This window comes from Etheostoma spectabile, chromosome 12, assembly GCF_008692095.1.
Source record: "Etheostoma spectabile isolate EspeVRDwgs_2016 chromosome 12, UIUC_Espe_1.0, whole genome shotgun sequence".
Classification (NCBI taxonomy): domain Eukaryota; kingdom Metazoa; phylum Chordata; class Actinopteri; order Perciformes; family Percidae; genus Etheostoma; species Etheostoma spectabile.
In genome coordinates, this window is record NC_045744.1 from 3,564,943 (window position 1) to 3,592,364 (window position 27,422).

At 40.3% G+C, this 27,422-nt stretch overlaps 4 protein-coding genes across 12 annotated transcripts in view; 2 read left to right on the forward strand and 2 right to left on the reverse strand.

Annotated features, from left to right (window-relative positions):
- Positions 1-3,145, reverse strand: part of cbarpa (CACN subunit beta associated regulatory protein a) — a 13,821-nt gene extending 10,676 nt beyond the window's left edge. Inside the window, exons 1-2 of the mRNA XM_032532166.1 lie at positions 2,976-3,145; positions 2,542-2,713 (exon numbers count right to left, since the gene is read on the reverse strand). The gene's annotated coding sequence lies outside the window, so the exon portion shown is untranslated. The remainder of the gene's footprint in view (positions 1-2,541; positions 2,714-2,975) is intronic.
- Positions 3,146-10,107: 6,962 nt separating this feature from the next.
- Positions 10,108-16,615, forward strand: LOC116699530 (midnolin). The gene is made up of 7 exons (XM_032532180.1): positions 10,108-10,561; positions 10,660-10,747; positions 10,968-11,030; positions 11,836-12,309; positions 12,495-12,600; positions 13,408-13,665; positions 15,995-16,615. The coding sequence occupies exons 1-7, from the start codon at positions 10,347-10,349 to the stop codon at positions 16,147-16,149; spliced, it is 1,359 nt and encodes a 452-aa protein (XP_032388071.1). The 5' UTR covers positions 10,108-10,346; the 3' UTR covers positions 16,150-16,615.
- Positions 16,616-17,778: 1,163 nt separating this feature from the next.
- On the forward strand, positions 17,779-22,492 carry cirbpa (cold inducible RNA binding protein a). Of its 9 annotated transcripts, none has more exons than XR_004334444.1 (8): positions 17,779-17,938; positions 18,604-18,719; positions 18,818-18,924; positions 19,100-19,235; positions 19,332-19,479; positions 19,573-19,631; positions 21,975-22,067; positions 22,149-22,492. XR_004334444.1 is itself a non-coding variant. In XM_032532185.1 (7 exons), exons 2-7 carry the CDS (start codon positions 18,620-18,622, stop codon positions 20,798-20,800), a joined length of 558 nt encoding a protein of 185 aa, XP_032388076.1. In that variant the 5' UTR covers positions 17,779-17,938; positions 18,604-18,619; the 3' UTR covers positions 20,801-21,070. The 9 variants fall into 9 exon arrangements, 6 of the variants coding, with proteins under 6 accessions (XP_032388076.1, XP_032388079.1, XP_032388081.1 ...); XR_004334445.1 differs by having other exon boundaries at positions 19,100-19,223; XR_004334446.1 differs by having other exon boundaries at positions 19,100-19,214.
- Positions 22,493-23,607: 1,115 nt separating this feature from the next.
- ndufa13 (NADH:ubiquinone oxidoreductase subunit A13) lies at positions 23,608-26,851 on the reverse strand. Its single transcript, XM_032532191.1, has 5 exons — positions 26,641-26,851; positions 24,685-24,763; positions 24,518-24,589; positions 24,332-24,401; positions 23,608-23,857 (listed from the first exon to the last, which is right to left on the reverse strand). Exons 1-5 carry the CDS (start codon positions 26,732-26,734, stop codon positions 23,738-23,740), a joined length of 435 nt encoding a protein of 144 aa, XP_032388082.1. The 5' UTR covers positions 26,735-26,851; the 3' UTR covers positions 23,608-23,737.
- Positions 26,852-27,422: the final 571 nt, after the last annotated feature.

Consider the following 27,422-nt stretch of genomic DNA (forward strand, 5'->3'; position numbering starts at 1 on the left):
CCACTCAGGGCACTGGTCCAGCTGGCAGCCTGCTCACTCTGATATCTTTCCAATTGTGCATGAATAGGGTGTAGGGATTACTAACTAAGCACATTGTAATTTCCCCACTGGGGATCAATAAACAGTATTAAATATATTTTTGGTCAAACCGCCCACAGTGACAGCATCCCGCCTATCACTCAACGCGGAATGCCCTTAATTATACCGCTCCGACCCCTTGTCCAGCAATCGGACAAGATGTTTCAAAGAAGTTTCAAAAAACCCAAGATGGCGATGGCCAAACTGAAACTCAAGTCTTCAAAAACACCATTCTGAAAACCAATGGGGGACATCCATTTACTTTATGGTACATGGTCAGCACCTATGTCTTTCAATCTCTACAAACCCACTTTGTAATGACGCCTTTCTGTTACAAATCTAACGTCATAGCAAAGATACCCCTGATGACATCACTATAGCAACAGAAACATTACACAACTGTTTTTACACACAGTGAACCGCACTCTTCATGTAAGGAACTGGATCCTCTTGTTTCACATTGGTGTAATGGCCCTTTAACATACCCAAGTGACACAGACCCAACTCTGGATTGAGTGCTGTGCATTGTGTCCAAAGATGTACTGATATCTCCTGAAGATGGACAATAACCAATCAAAACAACTTTCACCTCGGTCTCCCAGTCCACTGTCTGTCAAACGAGACAGACGGAGACGTGTGGTAAGAGAAGAAGAAGACCTGACAGTACCGAGTTATTTACAGAGACCACAGCTTGTGTAACAGTCCATGACTGCCGTCCTCACACATACTAGTAACACTGCCATCTGCCGCACACTCCCTCTCCGTGGTATTTTATGTAATGTCTCATACAGCTCAAGGTAACCATGACGAGGACGAAGCTCTGAATAGCACGGAGCACACCGACAACAGAGGACCACACACATCATTGTTATCATTCAGCATGTCTCAAACAGAATATCAACATGTAATGAAGACGTATATCACATGATTACAGCTGTTGTAAACTATCTATTACATATTTATTGATATGTGATAAATAGGGTTTTTAAAGTTAAGTGTTGGCTGAATTTGAATGAAAGAAAAGAAAACAGTGATTTCAGATTGCCGCAGACTTTACAAGATTCTGCCTTTTTCTTATGACAGTTATAATATCCAATTATTCAATGGTTTAATGAATTGTATTGTCTTAAAAATGTCCTCGCTGGCAGTCACATTTCTCCTTTTCTTTCTTGTTACAACATAATAAATCCACTAAACTCACCAAGGCCCATTTAACTAATCTCACATTAACTGACCTGTTACAGCAATTCACTTTTAATTAACACCGCCAATCTAAACTCAGCCATAGCAGCTTCCTTTATGCATATCATGCACGCAATTAAATATGTAGTATGATACATATAAACATTGATTATGTTGATCCATGGTGTGTTAGTCATGACAAACTTTTGCTGTGAAGCCAAAGTTTACAAGGAGTCCCGGACACTTTATATTAGTCTGAATTTTGGAGACAACACATGTAGATGGTGTAGATATTAAAACATAAGTATGAATATATCAGTCATTGCCAACATCATATAACTGCAAAAAGTACATAATTTAGGCTTATGTGTTTGGCTGTCAACAAGAGTGGAATGAGATTTAATGCTAAGGTGAAATAGAGGGAAGGTTTTTTTATCATAATTATGCTTAAATTAAATAATGGCTCCCCTTATGGATCATAAGGTGTGTGAATCTTCGAGACTTATTACCGATTTAAATCATTCAAATCAATTCCATATCCCTGTGCATCACCTCCTCAACGTTATTTTACATTGCCATATATGGTTTTTCATCAAGCAGTCACACATATCTACGCCTATAGGAACTCCCCTTTTTAATCTATCTGCTTTTTAAAAAAAAGACTGACTATGACAACAGACAAATGGCAAAAACGAAAAAAGCAGCAAGTATAATATCAGAAGGCAAAAATCAATATATGGTCTATAATATGGGCTGTAATATGGTCCATGCAGAATTATCTAGTCTGCATCGCGATGCAACGACGCAACCATTAATTTCAATTTTCAATACCCATAATGGATTGTTACAGTAGGCTATTATAAATATTATAATTAAATAAGCCAGGCCTATATGTTTTTATTGTTTTGTGAGTATTATTTATTAGGGAGGGGGAGTGATTTGAGTGAGTGTGCGTGCATGTGCATGTGCGCGCGCGTGTGTGCGTGTGTATGTGTGTGTGTGTGTGTTATCCACGGGCTCCAGATGGACGAGGCGGCTCCGACAGACAGACAGACACGCACAAACACACACACACACACACACACACACACACACACACACACACACACACACACACACACACACATAATTACATGTGAATGTGCGTGTTTGTTTACACCCTTATCAGCACCATCAGTATGGAGGGAGGAGGAGGAGGAGGAGGGGGGAGGGGAGCGGGGTCACTGCATATCACCCTGACGTGTGACTGGATGATGGGGGTCTCCATGTGCGGGGTCTTACGGTCTATGCAGGCGGTGGTGGAGCAGCTTCTCTCCGCTGGGCAGGCTACAGCGAGCCGCCGCTCAGCAGCAGCAGCCTCAGCATCAGCACCAGCATCGGCAGCATCTTCCTCTCTCCTCCGAAAAGCCGCGGATCAGGACTGTCCCGAATCTCTGCGTCGTCTGCTCTCATCCTGCGGGGGGGGAGTTGTATGGGATGGGTAGGGTTGTGGTGGGGGTTCACGATTAGTCACACAGGAGACCCTCAGGTGCCGGGGGCTCCGCGCCTCAAACACAGTTTCACTTAAATCACTGCGATCATCTACAGCCGGCGGTTGTCACCTGTCCCACGTCTTGCATTATGAAATAGTAGCACATTAACCCGCGAGTGCGTGCGCGTGGACGTCTAATAATAACTGAGTGCCGATGTGAGCGGGACAGAAGATTTGGACTCACCCGGCTGTAGACTCCGTTTGAAGCGGTGGTCCACAGGCAGCCTGCCCCGTCCGCATGCTTTAATTTGGGCTTCAAATGAAGACTGGAGTTATGAATGAAACCGCACGCGATTAGACACACCCACCGCCCGCTCCCCACGCACCACGTGACCGATGATGATGATGATGATGATGATGGTGGTGGTGATGTGAGATGGAGGAGGAAACCTCATTCACAGCAGTGGCTCATGAATGGCAGCGAATGACAGCTTGGCTAACTGATTTTTTATTTTTATTTTTTTAATTTTTCACCGATCCTGACATTCTAATTCATATTTTAATATCTTATTTCATTATTTGCCACTGTTTCTCTGTTGCGCGATAAAAGCATGGAGACACATCGGTGTTGTGGACGTTTTCGTTATCTCAGGTTTCACCGCCAGGGGGCGACGTTGTACTGTTGATTTCTGGGTAAATGTGGCCTACCTAAAATGGAAGTTCTTCATGCAGCTTTTCCTTCTCTTTTTTTAAAAATCAGATCCAGTCCAGGCTCACAGCTAAATATAGAATATGTATTATAATAGAAGTTAATAGAAGCAATCCGAATTAGAGTATTTACTCCATTGGTCCGGCAATATCAATATCTCTATATTAATATATTAATATATTAATATATATTAATATCTAATATCTCTCTTCAATTGCACACTGTTGAGGGATATTATAGATAGATAGATAGATGGATGGATGGATGGATGGATGGATGGATGGATAGATAGATAGATAGATAGATAGATAGATAGATAGATAGATAGATAGGTAGGTAGGTAGGTAGGTAGGTAGGTAGGTAGGTAGGTAGGTAGGTAGGTAGGTAGGTAGGTAGGTAGGTAGGTAGATAGATAGATATTTATTGATCCAAAAAATGGAAAAATTATGGTGTTCCAGTAGCAAACATACACTGGTCACACAGCACAGAATATAAATATAAAGGAAATACTAGGATACAAAATACTGTACATACATACAATATACATGAATTAATAATAATAATAATAATAATAATAATAATAATAATAATAGGAATAAAATATAAGAACAGTATAGGCTAGTGCAGATGAGTTCCATCAACCTGACCTCCATGACACATTTATTCTTTTTTTAATTTAATACAAGGTAATTAACCCTCATGTTGTCCTCATGTTGTCCTCATGTTGCCCTCATGTTGTCCTCATGTTGTCCTCATGTTTGCCCTCATGTTGTCCTCATGTTGCCCTCATGTTGTCCTCATGTTGTCTTCATGTTGTCTTCATGTTGCCCTCATGTTGTCCTCATGTTGTCCTCATGTTGCCCTCATGTTGTCCTCATGTTGTCCTCATGTTGTCCTCATGTTGCCCTCATGTTGTCCTCATGTTGTCCTCATGTTGTCCTCATGTTAACCTCATGTTGTCCTCATGTTGTCCTCATGTTGCCCTCATGTTGCCCTCATGTTGTCCTCATGTTGTCCTCATGTTGTCCTATATCAATGTTCTTTTTAATTCCCCAAAATAACATGATTGATTCCACACAACGCTCTTTGGCAAGTACACATCTCTACTTTCATTAATTTTGGGGCGTCTTGTTCAATTTTATAACATTTGATAAAAACATTGAAGTGTTTTTGAAATAGTTTTGAGTAAAAGTTGACATATTCCAGTCTGTGATTATCCATCAACATCCATTCCTTTAATTTTAGTCCAAATAATTCCTAATTTCTGCTTTTCTAACTCAAACATTAGGCATAATTTCCTATAAATGAGGTTTGTTGACCATAAATTCCCAAAAATAACTAAAACTAAAGTTAATAAGTTAGTGTTAAGCAGTGTTGAAAACATCCAAAAAAGTGATAAACATTGAAAAAAAGCGTCAAAAGCGTTGAAAAAAGGGACAAAAATGTAAGAAAAAGTTAAAAAACATCGATGAAAAGCGTCAACAAAAGTGTTGATTTTCAATTTTACGCTAATACGCTTAACAACAAAATGTAAAATGTTACCTAACCCTTGTGTTGTCCCCCCCGGGTCAAAAACAGACAACAATTGGACATTTTTGTCCCTTTTTCAGACTTTTTTTTAGTTTTCACTAACACCACCTAACTAGTTTGACACTGCTTTTGGAATTCATGGTTAATAACCCTCATTTATTTTAATACTATACCTAATATTTGAGTTAAAAAAGCAGAAATTCAGAATTATTTTGACTAATAGTTAAGATCAGAGGAACGTAGATGAGTGATGAAAGGGATTAATTGTGTTTGCAAAGAGCTTTGAATGGAATCCAATCTATTTTAGGTGGTAATTGGATTAAAAAGCAACCCATATTTCAGATATGGACATTTTTAAAGGGGTCAAATAGCCATAAAACGGCTGCAATTTGCCACATTACATCATCTTTCAACCCCTTTATAAAGTCAAACCCTGGATCCAACTCTAGTTTGTCTGTGTATGACATCACACTGTCCTGATCTGTGGAATAATGATGACATAATGTAACACAATGACAACGTAATGTAACATAACGTAACAGATTGATTGATAGGTAGGATTGGTGGTGGGGTTCAGGCCCGTATTTGATTATTGGACCTTAGTTATTTGACAAATAACAAGATTAAAAGGCATTAAAAATGACCAGGATAAGCCACTTTTGTGTTTTGGTGTCAAGTTATTCCCATTACATGTGTCTTTTTTCTCTCCATCCCCTGTGTTTTCTTGCATCACACATGTGGCTGATTGCGTGAAAAGAATAGGACATGTGTGATGCAAAAAGAAGATAGACAGACACACGCCATCTGTTGCTTTTTCCTCCTGCTAGCACTCTTTCTCTTGCATTTCTTTTTCCTTATGCATGTCCTCTCTCTCTCGTCCCCTTCCTTTGTCCACAGACTCTAGTATTAAGAGATGCTGATCACGTGTTAAAGTTAATCCTAATTGGCAAGAATTAGAGCTATCCAATCATACCATAATATGTTATTTTTCACTTAATGATAATGCCTGCTAAAATAAACCAATCCATTGTATGTCACCTTGATTGACACTTAGTACAATTGAGGCTGATCCAAATAGGCTCCGTGCAATCATCCCCTACATTAAAGTGGAGATTCTTGTGTGCTGTAGAAATAAAGAAGAACAGAAGAGAAAGTGGTAGTGTAGTCAGGCTGTAAGTAGTAGGTCAGACATCTGAAGAATCTATTTCCAAGCAAAGACTTTGCCTAAAAAACTTGAAAACAGCTGTTTGACCTTTCCACATTTACTGACTGGAGTTTAACTGGAATAACGGAGACTATTCGAGCAGTGAGGTGTCTCTCAGAGGACAGAGGAGATGCTTTTGATTCGGGAACGTGACCACGCGTCCTCATGCCATGTCAAGTTGAACGGCCTCTCGTGTCTTCTCAGGCTACGTGTCTTTTATTAGCACATTCTTGGGACATTTAAAGCTCCTCGGTCGCTTTTTCCATTCGCTTGAGAGGGTTTCACTAATTCTGTGGGCAGAAAGCCTCTTAAAACAGCTGAAATGTAAACAGCATATGGTTTTCAAGGACTTGGGACTTGTTTATCCACTTTAGCAGACAAAAAATGTATTGGGTTCAGTCTCCGAGATATAGAAATACATGCATATTATATGCATTACAGGTGTAATACTCACACACATACAGTATAAAACCGTTTTCTCCACTGAACACACGCTGTCATCTCAGGATCTAAAAACATGGCAGTACTTTTCAAAGCAATTCAATGACGTGATATGACTTTCACACAAAATGTGCTTCAAAAAGAGACGTTTCAGTTTTTCATGGTGTTTTTCAGATTTTGGTTCTTGTTTTTTTAGCATACTGTCCTTCCTCAAATGTGTAATCGAGCTGTTGTTTTGCGATTTTTTGCGTTTTCAAATGTACACTCATTCAACTAAAAGAACATCGTTGATCAAAGAATTTTTAGCATAAAGTACTGCATGTCTATTTATATATTTGTGTGTAGTTTTGTGACCATGGATCATTTTTCCAAAAACAGGAATTTAGCGTTCGGTCCTCGGCCCTCTTTCCTTTAGTTTATACATGCAGACGGTTTTCAGATGTATTTGAATGATCCTGTAATATATGTAGTATATGTATATATATGTATATATATCCAGTGTTGCAGCACTTAAAAGCTTAGCATCATGCGTGCTACTGGTCATGCCAGACCAAGCAAAACCCCTGAGGTATTGAATGAATTGGGTGTATTGAAAAAAATGACATAATGTTGCTTTAACCCTCTTGTTGTCCTCGGGTCAAATTTGACCCATTTTCAGTTTTTTTGTCACAAAAATAATAATTAAACACGCCTAGGAAATAAGCACTGGAAATGTCAACATTAAAAATATCAAACAACTTTGGAAAAAACATTTAAAAAAAAGCACCCTCACCATTGAAAAAGTGACAAAAATGTCAGAAAAAGTGATAACAATGTTTCATGGTTAACGGGAAGACAACACAAGGGTTTAGTCATTAGTCCCAGGCAGTTTCTACAACAAGCAAGCTTCCTAAAGATGATACATAATCATGAAAATGTGCAACTTGGGATAAAACGCCACAATTTTAATATTTTTAAGAACTGAATTAAATGTTAAGATTGATCATTTCATTAGATTTGCTTATACTAATCCACAAATGGGTAAATAATCAGACTTCTGAGGGGTTCTGTTACATGTTGGTACCGTTCATGGTTTCTGGCTTAACATATGGTTCGCATTGGTCCATGCCTTGTATGTGTAGTACAGCGATAGATGAGCTAAAGACAATTCATATACAGCAATTGATTTTGATTTTTCCTCCCAAATGAGGATATAAAGTGGTGCATTGTAAGATCAGTGAAGAGCCGTTAGTGCTGTCCTCCATCTTTCTCTCTTTGAGACAGCCATGGGATTTGAGTCTATCAATGAGATTCTTGTTGAAATATTCAGAACTGACTCCTCACATACACATTTGTAGTTTTCTTGAAATTCCAGCAACTCTAAGGTGTAACATACCATCTGGGAAATGATGCCAGGAGAGGCCGTGTATGGAAAAGAGGAATGTGGAGAGGTTAAACGCAGTGTGTTTGTGTGTGTGTGTGTGTGTGTGTGTGTGTGTGTGTGTGTGTGTGTGTGTGTGTGTGTGTGTGTGTGTGTGTGTGTGTGTGTGTGTGTGTGTGTGTGTGTGTGTGTGTGTGTGTGTGTGTGTGTGTTGCTGGCTGGTTGACGTCAGAGCTGCGTCTCTGCATGCTCTGGAGAGCAGGACATCCTGTGGAATTGTTCTCAGCGAGGCCCGAAGAATGCGAAGCAGCAACCTCTCCCTCGTCACTCGTCTGGGCAAAACGTTGCTGCCATGGCAACGCTGGGGCGGAATCAGAGTGGAGCAGGCTCCGGGAGGGAGGACAAGATCTCCATCAAAATCTCACCGGGACATTGTGTTCATGCACTTAAAAGGAGAGAAGACGAAGAAGAGAGCTGTGTGGGATTCCTTTTGAATTTCAGTGAATTTACTGTGTGGGCTATCTACAATAGCTCTCATGTTTCTACAGCATTAATTGATTAAAAAAAAATTGAGAAAGAAACAAATAGAGATGAAAACAGCAATGCAAAGCACAACAGAGTAGAGGAGACAATGGCTAGTTGGTGTTTTTCACACTTAGGCCTACTGCAGCAAACATATCTGCATTTAGGAGAGGAGCGAGTGTGGGGGTTGGGGGAGGAAGGGCGGTAGGTGATATGGGGCATGGGGGTGGAGTGACGCAGGCTTGGATAAAGCGGGGGTGTTGTGGGTGTAGCTATTTTTAGCCACTGTGAGGAGACACACATTAGCTGCAATATCCCGTCCTGTCCCTGCTTCCTACGTCCCTTTTACTCCAAAGCGGTCCTGTCTGTGTGAGTCATGTGGCAGGTGCAGCCCAGGGACCCTGCTGTAGACCAGAGGTGGGACACGAATGGATGAAAAAGACCGCGGAGGACAAAGGGTGGATGCTGTCCAGCGTCTCCTGCCACGGGCGGAACAGTGAGATCACACAGCATCCAGTGATGTGCACGTGATGAACTGGTCCGGGGTGTTTCCCTGCCTTTAGCCCATAGCCCAGTGCATGCTGGGAACGGCTTCAGCACCCGAGTGTCCTTGAAAAAGCAACAACAAAAAAGCTACTTATTGAATTTTTTTGATTCTAGCGGTTAGAATTGAAATCTAATTTGTGATTTATGAGCTAGTTGACTATTATGTAGGCTACTTGCTTGACTTGACTTTTCATTACACGCCTTGTGTAGTTAGAATTCACTATAAAACTACCAGCTCTTCTTTATTGTGAACTGTTAAGACGTCCCAAAATGTGCAGAAATTATTTGTACTGTTTATATAATAAGTTGAAGCTACACAAATGCACATATTCATATAGCATCCTAAGACCTAAAAAAATCCAGATGTTCATTCTATTTTTATGATCAATCCAGTTCAGGTTTCACATTTTAAATAAGTGGCCCCGTATTTGTAGGCCAAACAAATACAGGTAAGAGGTGGTTGATGTTATAATGCCCACGAGAAATATTGTTACTTCTCAGGGAAGCTTTTAATCAGAAATCAGAATGGGTTTATTGTCACAATAAGGACACTTACATGGAATTTGGTGAATGGTGCAAACATAAACAAATGTATTAAACATGAATGTGAAATAAACAATAAATACATACAAAAACTGTTAAAATAAGCTGAATGAGGCTGAATGGGTTGAGGGCAGAAAGTGCAAAGAATAGTGCAATGGGCATGTGTATAGTATAGTCCAGGATGAAGGATAGTGCAAAGTGTAAAGACAAGTGACTAATATGAGTAATCTTTTAAAATATTAAAAACATTACAAACAGTCTGTCTCTTTTGGTTAAAAAATGAGACGTACACCTCGACATGATAATGATTTATGATGACATTCTGTAGAGTACAACATGTTGTAGTGCTCTGCAGATTGCATCATTTATGAATGGTGAGTATGGCACAAAACAGGGTGGAGCCATGCGAGGAACAGGCGTTTTCGTTTGGTCATTGCAGGCAGACTGGTCTCGGGGTTGCCGCTGATTGGCTGCGTGTCCGAAGGGGCGGAGCTTGCACTGACAGTGTTGGGGTGTTCTACGCTCGGTGGAGTAGTAGCTGGTCGTGCCGCGTCTGTTAAAGCCGGAGAGAGGAAGTGTTACACCCGGTTGTGGTTAAACGGTTCTGTAATGTTATTTGTTTTATGTTAAGTTGCTTCATGCTGTCCACTGAGGAATGAGGAGCAAGACTAAAGAGAAAACGTCTCGGGTTAATTCAGTCGAGCTATCTATCTGGTTTCCATTTGGACCGCTTAGCTAGCCCATAGGCTAGGTCCGCTGTATGGAGCAACAGCGGGGCTTCTGTGGCTTCTCCCCGGGCGAGTCCGCACGCTGCGGGGCTGGGGTGTCCACCATGCGTTTGTCCGTCACCTCGACCACCGGCAGTCCCGTGGAGCTCACTGTCCCCCGAGGAGAGACAGTGGAGGGACTGAGGACACACATCTCCCACAAACTCCGACTGCAAACGGACCGAATCGCCCTCCTGTACAGAGACAAGTGAGTCGCGCTTCATGGAGAATCCTATTTCTTCATCACCACTGGTTGGTAATATTTAGTCAATTTACTGATTAGGCTATGTCATGTGCATGTGGCAGGCAGCTGACTGCAGGCAAACTGGTGGACCTGGGTGTAGCAGATGGAAGCAAACTGACCCTGGTCCCTGCCATTGAAGCTGGTTTGGTGGTGAGTAGTAAGCACAGTACACCTTTTATTAAGGGAAAACACATGTCCACTCACTTCCATCCACACATTGAATCACATCATGTTGATGTCATGTTCTATTTGTTGGTGTCTGTCTTGTGTATCTGTATGTTTTCTGTTGTTGCTGTTGTATTTTATGGACCATGAGTCTAATAAAAAGGCTATCTATCTATCTATCTATCTATCTATTTTACTGCCACAGTGCCCCACTGTCAGAGCTGAGAGAACTATGATGGACGTCTTGGAAAGTTTAACAGAAGACCAGGTAGGTTTGATGTCTTTCACTTGGACACTTGTTGAGGGAGTGTGGGGGGGGGGGGGGGGGGGGGACGTTTGTCTGTGAAGAATTTAAACTATGCAATGGTGTGGGTTTTCCACTTAGACCCATTTTGTGAAGTAGAACGTAACACACCATCTCACTTCTGTCCTGCCAAAACCTCAGCTTTTATGTTTTCAGCTTTGTGACAATGCATTTTTTTTCACATAATCTGGGCTTTAAATGTAAATATAGTACACAGTATATAAGCATTTTCTAAACCCACAAAGCAACACTTGATCATTCAGTTTTCCTGAACAATGTGTATGTGTAATTATATATGATTCAGCGGTCATGGGAAAAGAAAGCCCCACAAATTCTGGTATTGACATTTTAGGGAAACATGCAAACATTATTGCATCATGTTCTTCACAAAAGCAATGCACAAGTCATTTGGTTACTGACAGTCATACGACAAACACACACACACACACACACACACACACACACACACACACACACACACACACACACACACAGGCCTACATACAGCTGCATGCTTCACTTGAAGAGGGAGGTTAAGCAGAGAGCTGTTCAAAGTTATATATAAATAAATGACTGTATCCTCTATATAGTAGTTTTCTTGGTTACTGGCGTGGTAGGAAGCAGGAGACATGCATCCATGATGAATTTCTTAAAACATGTGAGTTTATGTGGCTGTAAACCACACGCGCTGAACCACACGGTAACCATGCGTGTAAGCAAAAGCTTATGGATTGTAAATTGAAGTGTGTCTTTTCTGACTATCCTGCAGATCAGTGACTTCCTGTCTGGGCGCTTGCCTCTGACCCTTAAACTGGGAATTGGCGCCCACATGATGTATGTGCAGCTCCAACTGTCTGCACAGAACGTGGCGGAGCTTCAGCAGCACCGGGACTTAAGAGCTGGGAGCCGTCCTGACTCCTCCACCAACACCACAGGGTCCGCCACCTTTCCTGCTTCTCAGAGTTCCACTGTAGCCCAGGACTCTTCTGACTCTGCATCCTCAATCCAAATGGGCACTCAGAGACCCAGACCTCCGCACTCACTCACCACCGCCCCTCCACATCAGTCCTGTCCTCCGGGCTCTACGCTCTCGTTTTCTCCTCTTCTTTCAACCCCTTCTTTGCCTTCTGGTTGTCCACATCCCAGCTGTCCGCTACCAGGAGCCACACCAATCTGTTCGCCTCCTCCCACCCGCTCCATTCCAGGACCCCAGAGCCCAGCGCCAGCCTCAACCTTTAAAGAGGTTAGCCAGACATACTGCAAAAGTCAATCCAAATCACAATGCATCGTCATGGTTTCACCACTATGTATTATTGGCATGTATTAGTAACATAACCTGCATATCAAGCCAGTTAAGAGTTAACAGTATTACTCATTTTTGTCCCTCATAATGGATGATGAAAAGATCTTTTCCTTCTTATTTTACAGAGTAATGCTCATGCATCATCCACCGCAGAGCCATGTAAGCCGCCTGGAGCGGTCATAGAAAGTTTTGTGAGCCACTCTCCAGGCGTCTTCTCAGGGACTTTTTCTGGTAAGTGTGTGAGCAGCAGCAGAGGCCTGAAGACGACATAACAACACAATGAGAACTCAATAGTTTTTGATGAGTTTAATTAGGATAGAGAAAGAGAAATGCCAGCAGCCAAATCACAGAAGTCCTGAAAACGGATAAATGAGGTAGGCAAAAAATATAAATATATAATTAAAAATCTCACTGAATAGAATAAGATAAAAAATAACAGACCATAATCTTGATTGTAAAATATAAACTATTGAATATACACTGTACAATGATGTGCCATACTGTATTGTCATTAGTACAGCAAGTCTAGTAGAAAAACTGACTTGCTGTACTGCAAAGTGCAGGATTGTCCTTGGATATTAAAAGAGAATAAACCGCACAGATTGCTTGTTCTTTAAGTGTTAGCAGTTCATATGTTTTTTTGGGCTTATTGATTCATCTGCCAATCTTTTTTTTTTTTTGATTAGCTAATAGATCATTAAGCTTATAAGATGTAAGAAAAAAGAATAATGTCCATTATAATTTGGCATAGCCAAGGAGGTGTGTTTTTTAGAATAAGTTCTATTCAACCACCAGTCCATCACCCACATGTATTCAGTTTATGATAAAGAAAAGCACGAAATCATTACATCATTAATATTTGTGCAGCAGGAAGCTGTGAACCGATGGGATTTTTGCTTAAAAAATGACTGATTGAAAGCTTTTAAAATAGATCTGCTATGTTATTGCAGCAGCTCTAATGTTGAATGTGTTTTTCTTCATCCACTTTCATCCTTCTCTCCCTCTCTCATTTCCCACTCGCTCTTCTCATCCCAACAGGCACTCTGGCCCCTTGCAGTCCGAACGACGTCAGCCATCCTTCACGCGGCATCGCCATCATTCTCCAGATCCTCAACGATCTCATCAGGGCTGCCTACCACCACCAGGGGGCTCAACCCGCCCCTCCTCATCCTCCTCATCCTCCTCGTCCTGATGCCAGCCCTCCAGCCAGCCCGCCGCTCCCAGCCGAGGAGCACAGCGAAGCAAAAAGCAAAACACTGGCGACCCAGAAGGCCGAGCACCTTAGCAAAACTCCAGGTGAACAAATAATATTACACACTCGAACACTGGAGGAGTTACTGAAGATTGCATTGGTTACACGTTCCTTATGGAAACATGTATTTAAAGAACAAGGACAGGGAAAAAAGAGATGTATATGTACAAAAAAATAACAATAGAGGTTGGCTTAAATGACACTTGGTGCTGTAATAAAAGACACACACACCCCTGGGTGAGGAGTAAAGACTGTTACAATGCCTAAACTCATAAGTCTCAGTACTTTGCGCGTGCAACTCTTTCATTCGAAACATGTAAGAATTAAAAAACAGAACAATTTAATGAACAGTACACATACAGTCTAACAAATTCTTAATATACAAATTCTCATAAACAATTAAATAAATATCACATAGGAGTAGGAAGATGTTTTTACTTGGGCTATGTCCTACAACAATTGGACATCTTAAAACATATTTATGATATAGAATAGAATGTCTTTATTGTCATTGTACACAAGTGCAGTACCTGTGCAATGAGATGGAAGCAACCCCTTTACAGTGTCAATATGAAATATAAAACTATATAATATATAAAGTATAGGTAGTGCAGAAAAAAGAGAGAGGGAGGGGGACCTGGTGCACAGTCCCGAGAGCAACTATATACTGTAGATATATAAAATAGCTTTATATACACATTATGTATATATGTGTATTATGACAGTTTAATGTATTCTTGATATTTAACATTGTTTACTATCCTCATGGCTCTTTTTTGTAGTGTGCAAATTAATTGTAGGGTGCTTTTGTAGGCGTTAGCCCATACCTCCAAAAAGTCTTTATATATGTACATTATCAGTCACAACTTGTATGTGAGTCTTTGTTTTGCCATTTCCAACCCGTATAGTCTTTTGTTTTTCTAATTTTTTCAAAGTTTTTTAATTTTAAAATACTGTTTTAGCATTAGTGCCATCCACAAATAAAACAAATTTCAATATTTTTGATATTCTGTGTATACAGTATCATTTACGTACTCAATTTTAGTTCAGTTTCTGGCCTAATACTGACCCCTGTGGGACTCCACAAGTTACATCCAAACATGTTGATTTACGCTCTCCTATCCTTACAAATTGTTGCCTATCTCTTAGAAAGCTTCTCACCCCATTCAGCCCAATCTCTCAGATACCAGAACTTTCCAATTTATTGAGTAATATATCATGATCAATGGTATCAAAAGCTTTTTTAGATCTATAAATACTCCCACTGCATACTTTTTTGTCCATACAATCAGTAATTTCTTGTATTAATTAAATTAGCGTTTGTTTTAAACCAAATTAACTATCAGACAGCAAATTGTGGCTTTCAAAGGAATCATCTAACTTTTCCATAAAGAGCATTTCCAATATCTTATAGAATTGGGAAAGCAAAGGTTCAGGCCTGTAATATATGAAGTGGTGTCTATTACCAGATTTATATAAAGGGATAAGTTTTGCAATTTTCATTTTGTTTGAAAATTTACCGGTTTGGAGGTACGAGTTGCAAATCTAGAAAGTGGTAATGCAACACTATCAATGACATACTTGACTATTGTTATGACAATAACATTCCAGTCAGTAGATGTTTTCATCTTACACCTACTAATAATAATTGAGTGCTTCTGCCCATCATCATTGTTATTTATTTGTGTGTGTAGGAGTATGAGTATGTGTTTCCATAACTTTGCTTTCTCTTTTGATTTATTCTCAGTTGTTCTGGGGTTTCCTGTAACTCACACCTTTTGGCCTACAATTATGAACTGCATTTCCCATCTGTAGCTTACTTGCATGACAAATCTAGTGTGTGCTCTACATTATTTGAAGTGATTAGATTCCCATTTCAAATATTTGAATATTATGGACAAGTGAGTCCTGGCTTCATCATTAAATTGTTGCACCGGGACTTTAGTATATACAGCCCTTTTCTCTTTAATCTTCTACCGCCCCCAAAAAATTCATGAAAATTTTGTGTATGATAAAGTAAATTATTGACGACAGAACATATCAAATAATAGCTTCATCGTTGTGTAGCATCAGAATCAGAATCAGAATCAGCTTTATTTGCCAGGTATGAGGACACATACGAGGAATTTTTCTTTGGAGCATCGTTACTCACACTGTGCTTACACACAAAACAACCAAAACAAAAATATACACACTAATATATACACAATATATACATACTCTAAATGAAAAGAATTTGGAGGCATGAGTGCAATGAATAGATCAATACAATTATTTAAATGTGGGGCATAGTGCAAAGGATACTGGGATAAATATTATTATGTTATTTTATTACAATATATCTAAGAAGTTGTTGTTCCTCCTATCTTCTAGGTGAGGAGAGTCACCCCATCTGCTCATCCACACAGGAAATTCAAACACTGCACTGTAAGCTGGAGCGTCTGCAGTTTTTGATGCATCAGAGGCGTCTTCGCAGGCGGATACGCAGGAGCTCCCAAAGGTCTCACCCATATCAGCACCGTCCCTAGTCCCTAGGACAGAAAAAGATCCACTCACTGTGATAGCAATGAGAGCTCGGAAGTCATCACGGAAACCACAGCTGACATCTGAACTTGTGCAACAGGTGAAAGAGCATCAGGGTGAGCTGCTTTGTTGCTATTTTTAAACCATGAGTTTTGGAAGAATGTAAGCTCCAAAAGTCCATGGAGTCTTATTCCTGTGGCTGTCACTGTGCTGAGCATGTTATTTTATCTGAGTCTGTCCTTAAGTGACAATGGCTCTTATTGTTATGTAGCATATGCCACAACAGGTACAACATACATCTTCATCTTGGTGTTTTGTACAAAGACCTCTAACTGTATGTTTGTTTATGTATTCCGATGCCTTAAATGTACATGTCTTGGATGTAAACTGTGTGTTTTGTTCTGTGCAGGGGATGTTCCTCTAAAATGTTTTACTCATGCAATATTAAAGTGTAAACACAAGGAAGGAAAGGAAAAAAAGAATAAATGAAAACAACAACCTGGAGATTTTTTTGTCTAGTTTTTATTTCCAGACGTGAAACACCTGATATTTCTGCTCTCGTGGGCGTCTTTTATTTTAAATTCCTTACATACAGGCATGACAGGAAGGCAACCATTTACAGAAAGTGCCACAATGCTTATGTGATATTTGACCGTGAGGTGATGGACCAACAAGGAAATGCTAAAGGAACAGGCCTGCTCTGAATACACTAACTGGATTGTTTAAGCTCCATTTTGAACCGTGTATTTACCAGAGCTGTGCCTTGACAAAATCAACTAAAGATATCTAAGTTGACTCAGACAAAAATGACCGATTAGTCAACAAATTGACTATAAGGGGCAACCCTAGAACTCACTGACACATGTATCTTATCTCAGATTTTGTAAAAATGTTTGTGTAACTGCAAACTTTATGCACTGAGTAGAAGGCCTACAGAAGTGGGAAATCCTGTCCGACCAGGCCAGAAACACGCTGTGAAAGGAGATCTGTATAACAAAGAGAAGCTACCCTTAAAAGCCTCTGCAACCACCCTGCAGGACATCGCCACTTGCTGATAAACTGAATCTGATAAGCTTCACACCCCTCATCCGTCTACATTCAGACATCACACAACCAACTGCACCCAAGCCAAAACCTCACCCTCTCCACTGACCCCCCCCCTCCATGCACTCAGGATCTGGGATCTGCACATCAGGAGACCTAATTTTATCTGTATGTCGTCTTTATAAGTACCTGGAAATGTTCTGTTCAAAGACATTGAGAGCAACTTAAAACCAGCTCATGGAGATATCCGTATCAGCTGATTTTCAACAATTCTTTATGTAGCCTACTTTGTTTATGTATTGCTTGACTGAAGTCACCCACAGAGTTTATTTTTTTTCATAATTTTTATTTATCATGACATGATAAATAAAAATTATCAATTATCAATCATGTTGACATCAAGGTGCACCAAGTACGGATTGCAAAGATTATTCCACTTGGACAAATCCAAGACTGAAGCAGATGGTTCAGATGTGCACAAATATATGCAATACATCACAAAATATAACATCTGCCTACATACAACTCTAAAGTCATCCCGATGAATATAATATATCCGTTACAGTAGGTGGCGTTAAGGAATATATATAGTCCATGGTGTATGGAGCCGCCATGTTACTTGGTGGCCACCAATGAAGCAGCAGAAGGCGACGTCATCGCGCAGAGGGCTTAAAACCGGAGCGCTCCTCCTTCTCTCCCGCATTCGATCTGCAGCCCCGTTATCAGCTCCTGGACCTCTGCCAGATAAAGGTACTTAATATTTGATAATTACGTTTTTATTTGTTTTAACGGTGGCTTCCGTGTGAATTCTGAATATGTTCGCATACAGTTACATGATTGACATGTTCGCTAGTTGCCTGGCTTTGGTTGTTTAATACTACGTTTAATAAAATGCGGGCATAAGCTAGCTCATTGCACCGTTATCAAAATGCCTCGAAACCAGTGGAAATATGTAATACTCTGCTACTCTTATGTAACCTAGACAATATGGCATCTAGCCGCATGGGAAGCTAACGTTAGTCGCAATTTCGGACAACGAAACACAGTGAGGCGCATAAGCTCGGTGCTACAAAATGGCGCCGAAAGGAAAAACTGTAGCTATCCATAGCAGCCACCTAATCCGCTAACGGGACCACTGTAATGGGCCCGAGGCCTAACGTAAGCTGCATTTTGCGTGGAACAATAGCCGTTTTTTCTTCTTTTTTTTTTTTTTTTATTAAAGTAAAAGTGCATTAAAAAAAAAAAAAGTCGAATACATTGTTTACCGAGGGCTAAAAAATTCGTTTGCAAAATATAACTGATGGTCGGTGACCTACTTTAGTTCTGCACGAGCGGACGGCCTTTATCGACCTATTAATAAAGGACCAGGTTGTCAATGTAAATATTGATCTCGCGCTTTTGTTCTCTAACGTTAGCAAAACTGCATTGAAGATGTCGGACGAGGGGAAATTGTTCATCGGAGGACTGAGCTTTGAGACCAATGAAGAGTCTCTGGCCGCGGCCTTCGGCAAATATGGAAACATCGAAAAAGGTAAATCCTTATACTTGATATAACTTGATTTGTTTATATAAAGCGTTCTTAAAAATGACCTTTTTAATCAATTTGCTGTCTTTTCCCCATCCCATTAGTTGATGTCATCAGAGACAAAGAGTCGGGGAAATCTCGCGGTTTTGGCTTTGTGAAATACGACAATTGTGAAGATGCTAAAGATGCACTGGAAGGCATGAACGGCAAGGTAAACCAACCATGGATGTTTACATTTATTCTGAAATTGTACTCCTAACAAAACAGTTGTCCAAACATCTAGTTATGTATTTGCACATACATATTTATTCTCGTCTGGCTGTATTGGGGAGGGGGTTTTCAAGCCACCAAATTTTGAAATTGACAATGATTGCCTTGTGTTGCAGACCCTAGACGGCCGGTCCATTCGTGTGGATGAAGCAGGGAAGGGTGGCCGATCCAGAGGAGGGTTCAGCTCAGGCCCAAGAGGAGGACGGGGTGGATTCGGCGGGCGTGGTCGAGGTGGACGAGGTTACTCCAGAGGTGGACACTAGCTGTCTGCGACTGCATTATGATGTGTTTAACATCTGCGCCATGCTGCTCGCCCTGTTGGTCAATAATACCCTTGTGTTTCATTAGGAGGTGGCGGATACAATGGAGACCGGGGTTATGGTGACAGGAGTTACAGTGACCGAAGCTTCAATAATGAGGGCAGGTTTGGAGGTGGTGGCGGCGGCAGCCAGTACAGGAGTAGTGGAGGCGGATACTCAAGCTACAGAGACAACAGGTAAGAACATGCATTAAACCACAGATGAGACTAACAGTTTATTGTGCAGAAGTTGATGTAATGCAATAACATTGGCTCTTTGTTTTATTCCAGGGGTCAGGGTGGATATGGTGACCGCTCTGGATCCTACCGCGATCACTACGACAGCTACAGTAAGCATTTATGAGATGAATTTTTGCTGTGTATGTACTTATGTTGGGGCTGTCCATTTCAAATTTACATCACATTAACCTGCATTTAGACCTATTCAATTACTTTACTTGAAAACCAGTATTTCAAACACTTACTTATACATATTAACACATTTTGTGTGATAGGCTGGTTTTAATACACAATCTGTCATTATCAAACTTAATTCAAACCACTTCACAGCCCCAACATATGAAGACTTGTATAATGGATGTCCCTCAGTTTTGTACCTGAGCCCAACTTGATGCCTCTCAATGCGGATGCCAAATTTTGCTAGCCCCTTCCCACAGTCCCCGCTCTGATAAAGAGGCTGGCAAACCTTTTTGAAACGCTTAGCAAATGTTACTTGTTCAGAAATTCTCAGCCGATGGAGCCCCTTAAGCAAAAACTGAGGGATGGTTTATGGACTGTCTGGTGGGTTGAGGGGATGTTGTGAAACTCCAGTGTTCGAACTTTCCGTGTCTTTACCTGTGTGCCCACTTCTTATCCTCAGCTGCACAAGAGTAAACATCTCCCTGATTCAAGATCATCACTTGGCTGGCTGTATTTCAAAGATGCGCTCCTCAAGAAAAATGTCCACGTGTTATTGCTGACCTTAGTTTTGTAGTTCTGTTGTAGTAGCTCAAGCATCTTAAAAAATGTAGCCATGAGTTTTGGTCATTCCATAACAAACCATGTTACAAATTACAGTTCAAGACTCATACCCTGCTTGATTGGGCATCTTAATTCCTCAAAGGTCGTTTGCTGAAAGGCATCTCTGTAACCTAATTGGTACTGTCCCATTTTTGGGGACTGAACGGCTCATTACATGGCTTTTTGTTGAAACTGCCATCGCTGTAGACTCTTTGTCCAGCACTAAAGTGTTTCCTAATTTAATTCCATTTAGTTTTTTTTTATTTTATATTGAAATATCCGATGGGATCTTTATTTTTATTTCCCCTCTCAATCTCTGTGGCTGACCTACCTCTTGCCAGGTTATAAACTTGAGTGAGGAAAGAAATCCATCTACCTAAAGACAGACATTTGGGGGATTTTATGCTAAATTCCTTTTATTAAAAAAGAAAAACGTAGTATAGCTGAGGCTCCTGTGTGTTCAATTTCCCAAAATAGTGAATTCCTTTCAGACAGGTGAACAACACATCCGACGTGGCTGGCTGTTCATGAAGTTGCGAATTGCAGCATGCTACAGTCTGTCCAAGGTATCTTCTGTGCTCTGCATTTTAAATGTGCTGTAAAATGGACTAATCTTGTTTAAGTGATCGAAAAATGTAACTAAGTTTCCCCAAAGTAATATCTTAACCGGGAACAGTTTTGTACTTTATGTTCTTTGTATGATCAACTTTTTTTTTTTTTCTTTGTCAGTTGGCTTCATGGAGCCTATTAAACAGACTGTGGAAAATAATCTTGATTCTTTTGCCTTTAAACTACCGCATGGGGAATATAGTTGAGAGCTGTAGCTGTGATGCTGCGGGAATAGTAAACTGCTCGGAAATATACATGGATATCTTGGAGGGCGGTTATAAATTGGCAGATATTTCCTAACGTCGGAGGGATGCGTTTAATTTTATTTTATAAAATCAACAGGCCACAAGCGTCGGTCTCCTAGATTTCAAAATTGGATGGTTTTTGGCCTAGTACTTCCTGTACATGTCTAAAACCATTTATTTGCCAAATGTGATGGCCTATGGTAACGCTGAGAAATCAGCTGGTGTCTGGTCATGTTAATGCTTTATTACGTTCAAGAGGTCAGCTACTACAAAAACCTACGAGTCCTTGGAGTTGCGCCTTCGAACAAGTGCTCATCAGAGATGAAAGCTGCTCTCTTGCCTAGGTCATATGTGGAGAAAGTAGGCCAATGCACGTGAGGTAAAAATCTCCTTTTGCTTTGCTCACATCCTTCAAACTCAGTTCTCATTGTTTCATGAATACCTTCAAGTTAGCAGTTTTAGTCCTCTGCTTCAGATGTCGCCTACCACATGCCATGGCCTCTTCCCCGATTGAAAGTTCATTGAGAATTGTTTCTATGACGCTCCTCTGGATTGTGGTGCTCCACCTCCCGAGTCCACCAAAAAGCATTTGCCTAGGTCATGGGTAGTATTGTGCTCAGTCCACTGTTCACTGCACTAGTCCTCAAATTTGCTCCAGTAATGTCCCACAACAGTCCTAATTGACGTCTAAGGTGTCTTGACTGTATTCAGTTTTCTTTGTCCCCTTACATTAAATGAGTTTCAGACTCTATAGGATTGCATGCATTTTATCGTGATCTGACTTGTGGTAAATGTTGACAAGACTATCTTTTTCTTTAGATTGAATGGGCTGGCTGAGGCTTCCGTGGATCTCCACAGCTGAGTAAAGTATCCGGCTTTAAATGACAGTGATTGATGCACATCTATTATCAGGTAAATTATTGTCCTTAAATAATTTGTTACTGGTGCAGTGAAAATTTGCCTGGCTAATACAAACGCGTGTGTGTGTTTCAGGTCTAACTTGCAGAAGCTGTAAGCAGTGGTTACGGTGGAGGAACCTGCCAGGATCCCGCCAACTAAAAGTTCAAGGAATTTGTGAATATCAAAATGTTAGCTTGTCTGCCACATTTCCATGTAATCTCTGCTATTCAAAGTTCCTGGAGGGGGGAGACAAGGCAAGATGGCAGGGCCATTGCGCCCTAGTGCCTGAAGACTTTAAACCGTGACTTCTATCTGAATGGAAAGAAATCCCAAGTAACTGGCCTACATTTAAAATGTATTATGGTCATTTTAATGACTATTCATATCACTTTATTTTGTATTGCAATTTCAAAAATAAAGTGGGCAATCAAACTACTTTTTGTACAGTTATTTTATATTCTACTTGGATTACATTTAAGTCAAAGTTGCTGTCAAAGCACTTGAGATGTTGGATGTAAGGAGGAAGCAACAGGCCATTTATTTTTATTTTTCTTCACAGCAGATTGTTTGACCTGCCACTAGGTGACCTGCTTTATTCCATGTAGCTTCTTTGCTTGCAGGTCTGTGGTATCATTTATGCTGGCACGCTTGTGTATATAACTGAGCTATTGTTAGCGTTATATTTAGCACTACAATAAGTCCCATTGACGCAGTCTACCTGCAAAATTTAGAGCCACGAGCTGCATCTTCATCTTGAGTAAGCATGGCTGAAAGCTAAATGAAGGAGCTGATCATAAAGACCGGTTACACATCCATTTGGACTTGGTTCAGATTTAAGCCTCTACATCAGCCTGATATTTCACTATATAACTGACAATTGGAACCTTAGTGTTTAAAGACTTCATACTTCCCCACAGAACATACACTTTGGTTTCACGTGAATGGACTTAAACCAAGTGTACTGCCTTTTAGAATGGTTTGGACTAAAGGAAGGGAACAATACGTTAACCTTTTTCTTAAAGTCTGCAACTAGTGCACTTGAATTTTACTTATCTGCAACATGTATTACATTCGACAAATATTCTCACATTTTATTTAAAACATTTAGCAGTTTGGCTTTCCTTGGGGTCTATGGAACCTGTTCTGAAATGGTTCTGTGTAATAATAAAGGCCGCAATGTATATCGCAATAAGGATTTTGGGCCATATCGCTAACACGTGAAAGTATTTTAGTTTTAAAATTTCCTTAAAAATACATCTAAAAAATATTTTTAGTAATACAAATAATTATTGCGTCGTTATTCCTGATGCATTTGTATTCACATCTTAATGCAGATTATTGTGGTGCTCATTTTATGTACTTTATAATCATACTTTTAGGTAGATAACACACCATAGGTTTAAGATGAGAAGGTGTGCCTGAAAAGTAACTAGTGACCATAAATCTAAATGTAAGAACAATATTTGCTTCATATATCAAGCAGGGATAGAAGTGTAAAATGATAAGTAATAGTAACTTATGCTGTGAAATTCAATCCAAACTGAAACCAGGATGAGGTACAGAAAAAAAAAGATACTTTAATATAGAACATTTACAAGCTGAGTTGAGCGAAGGCTCAGGTTCACGTGGTGCTGGCTGTGGAAGGAGGTGAAGCTCAGGACGCCGTACGTCTTCGGTGGTGCTCACACGTACCACAAGAACCCGAAACGCTTGTGCAGAAGCTGCTCGCGGGGCCGCAGGTTAAACAGCTCCTCGGACAGAGGGGGGACCCAGCGGTCTGTGTGGAAGACCTTCTCCCCGACCTGCACAGGTGTAAACGGGACACCGTTTAATACAAAGACACTGATGATAATTATCACTCACAAAAATTACTATTTTAAAACAAATTGTTACCAAAGAGGTATCACTTTACAGACTTTCATGCATTCCTTTTGGTGTCTGTCTTGTTTTTAAACCGCCGAATCAGTTAATTGCAGGAATGTGCTATACCGATAAAGCTTACTATTGTTATGATCCATTTGTCATTTAATGAGCTGGATTAGAATCAGTGTTGTTGTTTTTTTTAAAGCAAAAAAGGTTTCAGTGCGTGCCCCATATTGCATGCAACTACCTTAGCTAATACTTCGTTACGCCAACAGTACACACACAACTACAGTAATATTGTTAAGGAGACAGCTTTTTTCCACAATGCAAGCTATAGACATCGAGACAGTCACAGTATGGCAGTGCTAGGAAGATGTTAAAAGCAACAAAGAGAAATCAAAGCTTCTTTTTACCTTCCAACCAGGAACGTCCTTCATCAGAATCGCCTCCTCTTCTAGATTTTCCCTCAGCATCCGTAAAGACCTGGCCAAATGGGAAATGTATCCGGTTACACTCAGGCTAGCATCAGAGAGTTACTACCAGATTTAAAAGCTAAACATGTTTATGAGGTTGTGTGTGGGTGTGTGTGTGTGTGTCACCTTCGGTCGTGCTCCGCCTGCAGCAGGGGCATCAGAGCTATCCTCGCTTCCATCTCCTCAATCTGCAAGCGCCTGCAATGCACAAACACATCACCAGTAGTCCCAGCCTGATGTGAAATATGAAACAGAATTTGACTTTAAAAGTAGAATTGCAAGAATGACCCTACCTCCTCTCTCTGTTCCAGCTGAAAAGCCTCCAGTAGCCAAACACCATGATGCCGATGCCAATGCCAAACATGCTATATCCTGTTGATTAAAGAAGTGATTAGGGACAGTTTAAGGCAACATTTTATTTTACCACAGATCAATTCTATGATTATAAGTTGAATCCCAACCACAAAAGCTGGAATTGTTTTTATAAAAAAAGGTTATGGTCGTCTTTTTCTGAGCCTTTTGAAATTTTTGTGAGTTTTCCCCCCAATTTTTTGTTTTTTTTTATTTGTCACTTTATTAGATATCTTTCTTTTTTAAAGTTCATTTACCAATTGTTTTTTTCTCCAAATGCTATAAAATTGACAAAAAACACAAATTCAATAAGGAGTAGTGAACTGATTATTAATTTAACTTGTGAGGGGCGTTGTTGGGAACCATCCACGTTACTTACACGTTTGAAAGAAACCCAAATTTCTGATATAGAAACTTTTTGGAAAGGGGTCAAATTTGACTTAAAGACACAGGGAGGTTAAGCTTATTAATGGCTGCACAACTGTGTCTTCAACAGGGTTCTCACACATTTTCATTGACAACATTTCAAAACGTTCCCGGGATTTTTCAAAGACCCATAATAAAATTGCCATTCACAATGTATAAACCAAACAGAACTGTAGAATATACTTTACTCCAAATATTAATTATTGTATTATTTGGTTCAAGTTATTGACATTCAACCCCTAGGTCATAGGTTGTCACTTTGAACTCTCCACTGTATTCAGCATAATGCTCCAGTTTAAAAAACAATTACTTTCTTCAGGTTTATACAAATATAAGACACATGTAGCATAAGGGCCAAAACTATAGAAGCTATAACTTTCCTCATCTCTAGCAGCTTTGATTATTATTTCACTGGCTCAAATGTAATACTTAAACTATCTGTTAATAATGTTAATTGTGCTATTTAGTCACATATTTAGCCATGTATATACTTCCATGCAGAAGGCAGCACAGTTTCCCAATACCGATTCTCGAACGTGCGTATCGGCCGATACCGAGTACTGATGCGATTCCAACGTGTCATATATTTTATTACGTTTTAACAACTGTATACTATCCCTGTCTGTGATAGGATTTCTATCTTTGTTGTCGGTCTGGCTCAGGTTAAACTGTCACACAATGAATGCCAGTCAGTAATTACGGAAAGAGAACATATATAAGCCAATTTAAGGTCTATTTTCTTTAGTATCGGATCGGTGCTAAACTCCAGTACATCGCGATACTAGCGTTTTCGGCAGTATCGGAGGCGATACCGATTTCGCTAAAATAGACATACGCCTACACACAAGGACAACCAAGCTAGACAGGGGTAACATATGACTACTATGTGCATTTATAAATATGTATATGACAACATGTGTACACTTATTACATGCACACGCATTCACAAATGTAGACTAACAGCTCTGAGGATTGTTAAAAGTAACTAATACAATGCAAAGCAAAAGTGCAAGTTGTTCTGGACTGAATAAAGAATAACAGGTTGCTTGTATATCTAAGATAGGTGGATGTTACATGCTATACTAAAGCTGTGGAAGAAACTGCATGACATTAAATAGAACGCTAATGTCGCATTGAGAAAAAATAACATTTAACCGAGCCTGCACTCACGTCAGTTAGCATGTAGCTAGCATCAGTCAATAACAATTAGCACTTAAACGATGTGTAGCCTCTTCAATTTTTTTACAGACTTTCATATTATACAGGTGTTGTCCTTCCTTATAACATGCAGCAACTGACGAGCCCCTAACAACTTTAACATTCACATTTTAACGTTAGTAGAGTAGCTTCTATGTCGAACTGACGCTAAGCCGTTAGCATTAGCAACAGTTCAGTGATTAGTCACACACGTCGTATGGCCTGTGCCTGTTCCAGAACTAGTGTGTGAGTAACTGTGTATGTAATATAAGTACCAGAGAGTCCTCTTTTCGGCAGATTTCTCTTATAATCAAACGAAGCATAGCCTCCCGGAGGAGGCATGTCCTGCTTCACCTTGGACCCCGCCATCTTCCTGCAGCCTTCTCCCAAACACGCTGCACACGTCACTGTCGGAGACGCTTTTTCTTCCGTCCGGAGAAGCTTTTGTTGCGCTCTACCGCCCCCAAATGTCTGGGTGACTACTTGTTTTTTACCCATTCATAGACAGTGAAAGAAAGCTGTAAGTCTTCTGGTAGATGTGCAAGAGAAATCTCAATCATTCCCAATCAGCAGAGACGGAGAGCGTAGGCATATGTTTGGAGATAAAGCTTCAAAAGGTAATTGCAAAGGAAGGTGGATGTTCTCAAAGTGCCGTGTCGAGGCACATTAATGGAAAGTTAAATGGAAGGGAAAAGTGTGAAAGGAAAAGGTGCACAAGCAAAAGGGATGACCGTAGGAAAAGGCCATTCAAATGTGTGGGACCAAACAATGAAGGCCGCTATCGTAGCATCCTGGTCTTCCATAACCCCTCAGCAGGGCCACAGGCTGATAGCATCCATGCCACGCCGCATTAATGCAGTAATTCATGCAAAAGGGGCCCAAACAAAGTACTGAGTACATATGCATGATTAGGCATTTGTACTAATCATGTACCGTAATGTCAGCCCCTTTTCATTTACATTTCTGTATTTAAAATCCTTTTTTATATTGATTTCATGTCATATGTTAATTTTCTGAGATTTTGAATTTGGGGTTTTCATAAGCTGTACACCATAAT

Coding starts and splice junctions, on each gene's coding strand:
- cirbpa (XM_032532184.1), top strand. CDS start 18,620: ATGTCGGACGAGGGGAAATTGTTCATCGGAGGACTGAGCTTTGAGACC. Junction 18,925..19,099: donor TGGAAGGCATGAACGGCAAG/GTAAACCAACCA, acceptor CTTGTGTTGCAG/ACCCTAGACGGCCGGTCCAT. Junction 19,480..19,572: donor TCAAGCTACAGAGACAACAG/GTAAGAACATGC, acceptor GTTTTATTCCAG/GGGTCAGGGTGGATATGGTG.
- LOC116699530 (XM_032532180.1), top strand. CDS start 10,347: ATGGAGCAACAGCGGGGCTTCTGTGGCTTCTCCCCGGGCGAGTCCGCA. Junction 10,562..10,659: donor GCCCTCCTGTACAGAGACAA/GTGAGTCGCGCT, acceptor TGCATGTGGCAG/GCAGCTGACTGCAGGCAAAC. Junction 12,601..13,407: donor CTTCTCAGGGACTTTTTCTG/GTAAGTGTGTGA, acceptor TCATCCCAACAG/GCACTCTGGCCCCTTGCAGT.
- ndufa13 (XM_032532191.1), bottom strand. CDS start 26,734: ATGGCGGGGTCCAAGGTGAAGCAGGACATGCCTCCTCCGGGAGGCTAT. Junction 24,402..24,517: donor CAGGCGGAGCACGACCGAAG/GTGACACACACA, acceptor CCATTTGGCCAG/GTCTTTACGGATGCTGAGGG. Junction 23,858..24,331: donor AGGACGTTCCTGGTTGGAAG/GTAAAAAGAAGC, acceptor ACACCTGTGCAG/GTCGGGGAGAAGGTCTTCCA.